This window comes from Echiichthys vipera (assembly GCF_963691815.1).
Source record: "Echiichthys vipera genome assembly, chromosome: 8".
In the NCBI taxonomy this organism is placed as follows: domain Eukaryota; kingdom Metazoa; phylum Chordata; class Actinopteri; order Perciformes; family Trachinidae; genus Echiichthys; species Echiichthys vipera.
In genome coordinates this window covers 6,655,533-6,666,110 of record NC_139833.1, presented here as the reverse complement: position 1 = coordinate 6,666,110, position 10,578 = coordinate 6,655,533, and the positions used below count along the sequence as shown (strand labels likewise).

The window sequence follows — 10,578 nt, the reverse complement described above, 5'->3', positions numbered from 1 at the left end:
TAAAATGGACATTTGAAGTGTTATTTTGTTGTTGCTGCAAGTATTTTGTTTGGTTTTGTGGACAAAATCACCCTGAAGGCAGTGGAATGACTTTGCGGCAGAAACAGATGTGATTTGGAGAGGTCTATTGTCAGCGCAACCCACTCTCCACAAATGTACCAAAACCTTGCAAAAGCCGATTTCAAGGTCAGGAAAATGCCAAACTGGTGGATATGCCACCGCAGAAACTGGGCCCACTGTTCACGTGCTCTGCAGACATGAAGAACAGGTCTTACAGCAATATCCAGCTCAGCCAAAGTATGGCAAACAAGACAAAGTATTAATGCAATGTCCACATATGGTAAATATTCGAGATGATTCTCTAATAAAATAGAATCAACTTTTTTTGGAACATAAAAAATAATACTCAATGAAATATATATCAAAATAAAACAACACATCTACACAACCATGCTAATACAAATATTCAATTCATTAATTACATAAACCAACTCTACACCTGTGTCCATCCTGTGACTAAACCACTGCATTTCTCCTTTATACATAACTGCTCTACCCAAGAAATAATAACACCATAAGTTTGCTTTGCGTGAAGATGATTGTTTTATTCATTATACTTTTTAAACTGCCTGATACTTTTACTTTGTTTGATTTCCCCCCAAAGTCACCCTAAATATTGATATGCACCTGCTTTTAAGAGTGGTGTGAACATAATGTTTCAAAATGAATTATAACGCCCCCTCTCTGTCAACAGTTTTTTGAAATTGCCAGAAAGTAAATTGTTTCTTAATGGTTACATATGTAAAAAAGGGCAAACTGACTCTTGGCATGAGGCATGAACCCAAACCTCCAATGTTGAAATTCTAAATATTATCGATCCACTATCCTGATCTTCCTCCATATCTGAATGTTGGAATTGTACGCAAGTTGTGAATCCTACAAGATATTTGTCTGAGCAAGATGCATCGCTGGGAGAATTCGGAGAGGGCACTCTAAGAAGTCCAAACGGTGGTGGAGAAGGTCTTCCCCAAGTGTGTCAGCATGAGCAGAGTGGATCAAGAACAAAATTGAATTCTCTGGACTGACATTCCTCGTAGGAATTCCTCCAGATTTACCTTCATAACAATAAGGAATAAGAGTCTGTATAAAAACAGCCACTATTTAAACACATGTGGCATCGCTGCAAAATGATTGGGTGGATGGGATATGTAGAAATCTCTAAATGACACCCGTATTCTCTTCTAAGTTAACTAACAGCCCTCCAGTTTCCTTTAACTTCAAGTCGTGGGCGTCCCTTTTCTTCAAAACTGTGGGTATCTCGCTGAAGCTGATTGTGTGAAAGTAAAAACATAAAAGTTTGAAAACTTTATCAAACCCTCTGTGGAAATCGGATATCCGATGAACAAACTTGTACTTGAGTTAAACGGTAGGCCTGATGTTTCAGTACGTGCGTCTGAGGCCGTGGGATATCCCCCCTCCTCCAGCAGTGGTAGACGTTGTCCTCCCCCGGTCAGAAAAGTGCTGTGAAACCCCGAGGCCGCGATGCTGAGGTAGTGGAACTCGCTCTATCAACGGGTGACTAGAGAAGTTTCCCTGATAGTAATAATAAGATACAACAAACAGGAAAGAGAGACGCAGTGTGCAAAAATGAAAGATGCTGAGTCAAAGGGTGGGGGCGCGCTGTGTTAGTCTGGTGATGAGGTAATGGATCGATACTGCTTTCTCATTTACTGATTTTTCGCTCTACGTGGGATTCCTAATAACATGGAAGTGGAATGTGTTTCATCACTTCCTTTTGGCCAAATTTGAATTTTTCATAAATCACATCAGACTTTAAACATTGACACTGAAAATCACTGAGTGCGTGTGTGTTATTATAGTTTAAAAAGTATATTCTGTGGTGATCGGCCATTTTAAAGCTACAACAGTCCATCTCAAACTGTAGCTTTCAATATTTATGCAGTTCACATCTGGGTATGTTGCCTTTTGCTGTAATATGTATTTCCTCTTCTCTTTTGCTGCAGTGCTGATTGATTTTCAACCCTGGATGGATATAATGTGACACGTCAGATGGTTTATTAAACAGAACCATCTTAGAAGCCATCATTGGAAACTGATTGGAAAAAGGAGTGTCCTTGAAGATGTCTAACCTGACTGCGCCAGATGGATTGATTCGCATTTGCCCAGCATATCCATCTGGGAACTCTCGGTTGGAGATCTTTTTGTGTTAAAATACAATGGAGGCTAGAAGATTTCAGTGTCCTGGAAGAATTACAGTCAAATATTATCTGTTTATTGGGCTTAAAACGATCGATAAGCAGGTTATAAAAACAATGGCCCCACCAAGGCATGTAGATTTTTAATATTCAGTATCAATTTTAAAATTGAACATGGAAGCGATGGACTCTCTGCAGACCTCTGCTGCTCAGACCCACGGAGAGCTCCATGCCCTGGAAACTACAAACAGCCCAGCGAGTTGAATCCATAGACCTGTTTAGAAATCGGAAGTAGCCTCTCCGTCGGGGTCCGTTCTCTCAACTTGATCTAACTGCCTCGCCTACGGGAGTCGCCATCTTGTCAGACTTCGACTCTGCTCATTTCCTCTTACCAAAAAAGGGCATGTATGTGACGTCGAGGGGAGGGAGATACGTCCATCTGGCTGACTTATACCTTCGAGGAGAAGTGAGGGCCAGAGGCTAGCTGTCACTCAAGAGGCCAAACCCCTAATTATTCATAAACTTTAACCACCAATAAAATAAAAACCAGCCTGGTTCGAAAGAATTCACCCCCCTCAGTGTTGTCATGGAGATATGACCTAAGCATAGAGACTAGAATAGTTTTTTGTTAAACTGGTTTAATTATGCTGTGTTAACGGCCTGTTTAACATGGTGGTCAATGAGAAACTGCTCTATTATGAAACCTGCCCCTAGTGGACACTCGGAAAACTGACGTTTTTGGCACTTCCAGATTGGATCAACCAGGAAATCTCTGTGGTGGGGGCTTGGTTGAATCCGGATTTTGTGCTACCTTGTGACACCGAGATTCTCGTGTGATATTGCAAGAATCAAGCTGCTGTGCAAGGTAAGGACAGATGAAGAAATGGAATTTGAATCCTCCTCAGTTTTTGTTAGAACTGATTTGATGTTGATTTTGCTGGTTTTTATTCTGCTAGTTTTAGTTCCCCTCTCAGTTTGGCTTTAATCTAATTTTTAAATCATTTTTGTTATTGTTGTTGTGGCCTTACTGTCCATATTATAAAATGAAATCATTTGATCTCTGATCTTCCTAATGTTTACGATCTAAGATGTTGAAACTGGCTGTCAGTCAATAGATAGGATGCTGAAATCCACTTTTTTACTGAGATTGCGCGGTTGAGGTCTGTAGGCTCTAAAATGACTCCTGTGGTCTGTCTGTCTCCTGCATGCAAGATAAAAGACAGAGCACAGTTACTGCAGCCCACAGGGCATGAGGAGCTGTGTTTCCATTTCCTGTTTCAGTCTTGAAGTTTGGCATCGCACGGAAATGGACATAAAGATTCATGACTTTCCACCAAAGAGCCCGGTTTACTGCAAAGGAGAAAGTCTCAGAATCTCTGCTTGTGACAATCGTACCTGAGATGATGCCAATCAAGTTCACCGAGTCTTGGGAAGAAGTCTAATCAGGCACATTAAGTGAAAACACCTGTGGGTCATGGGCCTTGATTATTCTGAATCCTTTCCTAAATCATTTTGCAGTTTTGCATTTTGCAATCATGTGTATCTTTTAAAACGTATTTACCAGTGGGCTTCACGCCAATGACGCCACTCGACACATTTAAAAAGCCATAAAGGCTACAGTAATTAGCTATTGAGTAATTAGACATTCAGCTAAATTTTGCTATGAATATAGGCAGACAGCAACCAACACCTTTTGGATGGAAAAACAAACGTAATGGCAGGATGACAAAATAAAACACACATGATAATGTGGTGAAAATATGGTAAATACTATTATTTTGTCTTAATTATTCCAGTAATGCATGTATTTAATATCTTTTTTTCATTTCACACTTTGATCATACCAAAATGATTAGCTTCTCGCCAAAGTTTTGACCTTGTGTGTTGGATCTATGTAAGTCCAGTTTTAAATTCTGTTGTGGAGGACGTCAAAAGGCTAAAATATTTTAAGTGCGGATGGCAATACTATCTACGGTTTCCAGTATTCTTTGCCACCCTCACCTAATTTTACCGACCTGCTCACGTCCACTAAAATGGCTTCCTAAGGGATGGCTAACAGGCTGTTTAACCTATAGCTAAATAGCTAAGCAGGTATTTTATTTTGCTTTCAGTGGTGGATACAGTTACTGTAAGTACAGAATTTGGGCTATAGCTAAATAGCTAGCCAGCTATTATATTTTGCTTTCAGTGGTGGATACAGTTACTGTAAGTACAGAATTTGGGCTATAGCTAAATAGCTAGACAGCTATTATATTTTGCTTTCAGTTGGGGGATACAGTTACTGTAAGTACAGAATTTGGGCTATAGCTAAATAGCTAGCCAGGTATTATATTTTGCTTTCAGTGGTGGATACAGTTACTGTAAGCACAGAATTTGGGCTATAGCTAAATAGCTAGCCAGCTATTATATTTTGCTTCCAGTGGTAGATACAGTTACTGTAAGTTCAGAATTTTAGCTGCCTTCACAGCAAACTAACATCTTGTAGTTCCTCCTGGGATTTTGGGACGAGTTTCACTAAAACATGTTGAGGTTTCGAGGCTACATTCTCTGTAGCTAAATGTCTGCTGTTGGTAAGGTGAGAAAAAAAATGAATAAAGCTTTTTAAATAGAAACTGTAAGTGGTCTGCGCCGTGAAAACTATGCGATGAAGATGGAAAACTGTGCTCGTCAAATAGTAAAATGAAAAGAGTGAAGAACATGTAAACATAACATCATTACTTTACAGTTTTGCCATAATGTCACTTCCATTTTAATGGGGAAAGAATAAAACACACAGAGCTGCAGGGTTAAGATTAGAACAGTGAACATTTATATCATAATTTACACTTTTTTGACATTTTTGCACATAAATAACTATGTAAACCAGAATGTAAACAGAGACAGTCCTTTAGGGGATTCTCCTCTGGAGTAAAAAGCTCTGATCAGAGCAAGAGACGCTTTGGTCGAACAATGGAGAGAAGGTCAAGAAAGAGAGGAGACGCAGAGTTCAGGTTGATGTGCAACTGCTGCAGAAAATCACAGTTGCTTTAGTGACATTAAGTTGAGTCTTAATGCCATTCTGACCAGTTTCAGTGATATTGTACACAGTGTAAATGGTGCAAGCATCGGCACTGAAGTTATAAAGTAGGAGGAGGGGGGGCCAGTGCATAAAAGAAGGCCGAGGTGCTTTGGTGTATGCCAGTTCAACAAGATGGCGGACAGGTGTGGCTGAAGAAGGGGCCATTGCTTCTCAACCGAAATATTAACAAACAAGAACATCAACAAAAAAAACATCTACAAAACGTGAGACCACAGCGAAAGAGTGAACACTTCATCATATACACACACTACATCTTCCCTTCTTCAGCATTTTGATTCATCAAGTCCTTCTTCCCTTGTTTTCATTTTCCTTTCTTGTGTTATTTTGTTTTTTTTGGTGCGCGTTTGAAATTAAAGCCAAGTGAACTTTGGTTACTAGCGTCAAGTGTGAATCCGTAAATTTGAGGATGTTCACTTTCCCTGTTCGGGTGTTGACAGTGTTGTAGAAAAATAAAACAAAAGGAGGGACGAAGGGGGCGGCTACATGTAGCCAGCCTCCCTGAGTCCTTTATGTGCTACATGTTGAGCGGGCTGTGCCGCTCCTTTGGACCACATGAAGAGCTGCACTCCAGTTCAGTTTGGTTTCTTCTTCTTCTTCTTCTTCTTCAAGTAGCAAAACGCAAATAAATAGAAAGCTCTCACCTTTAGCTGTCCCTTTAAACACACACGCATACGCACACACGCATGCACACGCACACACACACACACACACAAACAAACACACCCACTCGTATCGTCACATGCAGACTGAGGTAACCGTTGTGAAAAATATACAAAAAAATGCCCTTTTTTGTTTTTAAATTAAATTAAGTAGGCATCAGAAAAAGGACACAGACATACTTTAGGGAAGCTATCAAGCAGGGTTGAAACAAAGCTCTTCTTGCTAAATTAACAAATTTATGTGCTGCACTTTGGCAAGTTCTTCAACCCTTTTTTAACCTGCTATATTGGATTTCTAAATTTAAATAGATAAGACCCTGAAGAGTGGACACCCCTGGTTCTATAGGTTCAGGGGCTGCAGGACGGATGGATATAGGCATAGAGAGAGTGACTATCTACAGAGAAATGGCCACAGAGAAAAACAAAAGAATATCAACAGAAAAATAGTCTTTTACATTGATTTCACCCCGTCAGTGTAACCATCCCTTCCACTTATTGCTTTTGAAGACAACAAATAAAAAAGTATAATAAATTAAGGAGATTATATAACAACTAATTGATCAAAAAAAGCAAATACATTTGAAAATAGAGACCAAATAATATAACAACAATAATGATAATAGCATTATATTAATTACATTAAAGGTAAATCCTGGGTAGATGATTGTCTCTAAGTATAATAAATGCTGAAACCGCTAAGTAGTCATGGGACAGTGTCTCTTGAGCCCTGAGTACGCGAGTCCCTGATAGGTTAAAAACCTGGTGTAATGATGATGTCACTCCCAATGACAACCAGGAGAATTATTATTTACAGCTGTTGCTCCTGGCAACCCAGTCCATCTTGAGTCATGCAGTCTTGACTCTATGTCCCTTGGGTTTAAAGGTCACTTAAGCGTGATCTTCTGACTCCTGCTTGACCGTGACGGCAGGAAGCGGCGGGATGGGGCTGCTGTGCCGCATCTTGATGACTGACGTCTCATTCGGTGACTCGTACGTGCCATAACCTCCAGACAGAAGGTCAGTGGCGCCGCCCTTGTGGTGGGGATGGAAGTGGGAGGACTTAAGGTCGGCCTCCCTCCACAGCATCCCCAAGACCTGCTTCTCCAACATGGCCTCCACCTCCACCCCTCCCTGCAGCTGCTCCAGCTGCTCGGCATGCTCGCTGACATCAAAGCGCTCAATCTCCTCGTTGGCGCGTTGCATCTCCTCCAAGGCACCCTGGCTGGAGACAGCAGGGCAGTAGCCCTTAAGGTGAAGCCGCAGGCTGCACAGGTGGATGTAGTGGCGGTGGCAGTGGGCGCATTTGTGTGGACGCTCGCGGGAGTGCAGGCGCTTGTGCAACTTGAGGTGGACAAACTGGGTGAACTTGGCCGGGCAGAGTTTGCAGTGGTAGGGCTTCTCCCCTGAATGGAGGCGCAGGTGAGTTTTCAGGTTGCTGGTGCTGCTGAAGCGCTTGTGACAAACCTGGAAGAGACAAAGGAAATATGTCAGCAGCTAATAACAACTCACCAACTAACCATCCCATCTGGTTATTAACTCATCTGTCGAGGAAATTGGCTCAATGAAAGTACATCGTCATTATTGTTCCTCACCTGGCATTCATGTGGCTTCTCCCCAGTGTGAACCAGGAAGTGTTTCTGCAGGTGAGCCAGCTGGGTGAAGCCTTTGTTACAGGTCTGACATTTGAAGGGTCTCTCTCCACTGTGAACACGAAGATGAACCTGCAGAGAAGAGGAAAGAAAAAGATCTGCTTAGGTATATTCAGAAATTGGGAATATCAGAGAAACCAACAAAAAACAATATTGTAGTGGTAAAGAAAGACTTGATTATCATTCACAGGAGAACATACTGTAAAGAGTTTGTCAGATACTTTGTGACGTAGTGATTGAACTGCAATCCACACAGTACAAAGGAGTGGAATGATAGGCAACAAAAGTCAAACAGGAAACAACTCTGTGGTTTTTCTGGGCCTCACCTTCAGGTTTGACAGCTGTCCGAAGGTCTTGCTGCACACGTTGCACTCGTACTTAATTTTGCCATTCTGCTTCTTCAGCGGGTATGGTAGCGCCTTGTAGCCTGCTGAGCCCGGGCCACGCTTCACCTTGGTCAAGTTCATGGCCTCATCATCGGAGCAATGGTCGCTGGAATTGCCAAGCAGGGCTGAAGTAGGCTTGGTGGGCACCCGCTCGTTGGGTGGTGATGTGCCTGCTGTTGGGGAGCCGCTGGAGGGGGCGTGGGCGGGTCTGTGTGTGTGAGGGTGCCCAGAGTAAGGGTGGTGAGGTCCTGCTTTGTCCTTCAGAGAGGTGGCAGCTGAGAAGGCACTGGTGGGCCTGGGAAGGAGAAAGTCTCTGTGGGCAGAGATGGAGGAGGGGTGGACATGGTCAGGCATCAGGAAACGCCTCCCTGCTGTGTCGGAGGGCAGGATGGGCACGTGAGGCGGCAGGAGGCTGCCGTAGAGGGGGTACATCCTGGGAAAGATTCCTCCTACGGTGGGGACACCGCCGCCGGGCAGAGGGTAGTGATGGGGAAGGAGGTAGCGTGAGTATGGGGCTCCTGGAGGGTAGAAGGATGAGGAAAGGGGGGTAGATGGCGGGGAGTAACCGGGGTAAGAACCCAGTCCAGTGGGGTAGAAAGAAGCTGGAGATGGTGCCGGACCTGAGGGGCTCCCCTGAGGGCTGCTGTCTGGGCTGCTCCTTGCCGATGGGCTGGGTGTGGCTGAAGACTGGTTGCCAGGCGAGCGAGTTGCAGGGTAACCAAGCTGGACAGGTTTGTGGCCGAGGAAGTCTTCAGGGATGTGAGGGTGGGGTCTGATTGCTGGGTAGAGTGCACGAGGGTACAGGGGACGCTCAGGGCTGTCGGCACAGCGCGGGCGGGTGGGAAGCGGCCGGCTGGGCTCCCTCTTTATGGACGAGGAGGAGGTGGAGGAGGTGCTGTTGGTGCCACGCAGAATGGAGAGGACACTGTGTTCCCTTTTGGGCGGGGTGGGGGTCACTGCGACAGGGGACGGGCTGGAGGCTTCGACCAAATGCTCCTCACTGCTCACCTGATGCTGCTTGACCTCCAAGAGAGACTGCTCTGAAGAGACAAAGAGAGACAAAAGAGGTCAGTGGGAGTTCACCAGATCATATAAGGATCTCTTGGTTCCCCCTTGGGGCCCTTGAATAAATGATCCCAATTTTTGCTTTTTAAAGTGACTTCTATCTAATAACACTTATACTCAAACTCCTTTAAAACTGAGCCTGTCTGCAGTGATTAACCTCTGCATGTCACTGAGTTCTCTTCAGCAAAGATGTGTGTATGTGTGTGTGTGTGTGTGTGTGTGTGTGTGTGTGTGTGTGTGTGTGTGTGTGTGTGTGTGTGTGTGTGTCATAGGGTTAAGGAACAGCATAAGTAACTCAGCGGCCCAATTAAGGTGACAGATTTGACGAACGAGCGCGAGGGACGAGGGCGGAGGCGAAAGACAGGAAGTGAGGCGTGACAGCTGCCTTTGGGCATTGTGTGTGTTTATATCTGTGTGTGTGTGTGTGTGTGTGTGTGTGTGTGTGTGTGTGTGTGTGTGTGTGTGTGTGTGTGTGTGTGTGTGTGTGTGTGTGTGTGTGTGTGTGTGTGTGTGTGTGTGTGTGTGTGTGTGTGTGTGTTTGGCCTATAAAATCAAGATAAAATCAAAATGGTGGCAGACAGACAGGGCTGATGGAAGGTTTCCTGCTAAAGATATCCCCCGAAAAAGTTTGGCCTCCACCTGCCCTCCACGCACACACACACACACACACACACACACAAGCACACACATCCACACTTTGTGACAAGGTACACACACACACAGAAGCGCCTGCAGACAAAAGCCTCTGTCTGATTTGTTGACTCTCCCACTTTTGGAGAAAACACACACACACACACACACACACACACACACACAAACATACACACACACACACACACACACACACACACACACAGACACAGACACTTTTGATCAAGCTCCTCTCTCCAGATTTTCCTGCCAATTCGCTATTGTTTCCGGGTCAGAGGTTAGATTAGAGGGCTTCCTCCTCAGTCACTCACACCTACTGTCTCCTCTGCATGATGAAAGAGTGGATTAGGAGGAGAGCTCACACACACACTCTAAAAGCCTTGGGTAGTCAGCTAGCAGCACATTTCGGCTGTTAAATAGCTGCAGACGGGCCCTTAAGACGCCGCTGTCTATTATCTATAAGCTCATTTACTGCCCAGTCAACTTTTTACCATGAGGTCACCTAGAGGGGAGTTGGAGGTGGAGATGGAGATGGAGGTTGTCAAAGTTAATACTGAGTGCCAGCGCTGGTGAAATTTAGTTTGACCCCCCCCCCCCCTCCTGATTCATCCGCTCACTCACACACACGCACTCAGGCAGTGACCCTTGCATCAGTAGTGTAGCGGCAGTGTGTAAACATTGAGCTTATCAGTTAGCCTTCCTCCTCCTCCTTCTCCTTCTCCTCCCTCCTTCCCTTTTCTAGAAAACAAACAGGGCGGCCATCTTGGTGATATCAATCTGTCAACACGGCCCTTCTGCCAGGAAGTTCAAGTAGTCAACAGAGGGGGTGGGAGGCGGCCTACCTCCAGCGCGCCCTCCTCCACCTTCTTTCTG

The 10,578-nt window shown here is 44.5% G+C and overlaps 1 protein-coding gene across 1 annotated transcript in view; it reads right to left on the bottom strand.

The window, feature by feature from the left end:
- Window positions 1–6,659: 6,659 nt before the first annotated feature.
- Window positions 6,660–10,578, bottom strand: part of prdm1a (PR domain containing 1a, with ZNF domain) — a 14,291-nt gene continuing 10,372 nt past the window's right edge. The window contains exons 5-7 of the mRNA XM_083918242.1: window positions 7,930–9,029; window positions 7,547–7,675; window positions 6,660–7,418 (exon numbers count right to left, since the gene is read on the bottom strand). Coding sequence (XP_083774368.1) covers window positions 6,843–7,418; window positions 7,547–7,675; window positions 7,930–9,029 — 1,805 coding nt within the window. The 3' untranslated portion in view covers window positions 6,660–6,842. The remainder of the gene's footprint in view (window positions 7,419–7,546; window positions 7,676–7,929; window positions 9,030–10,578) is intronic.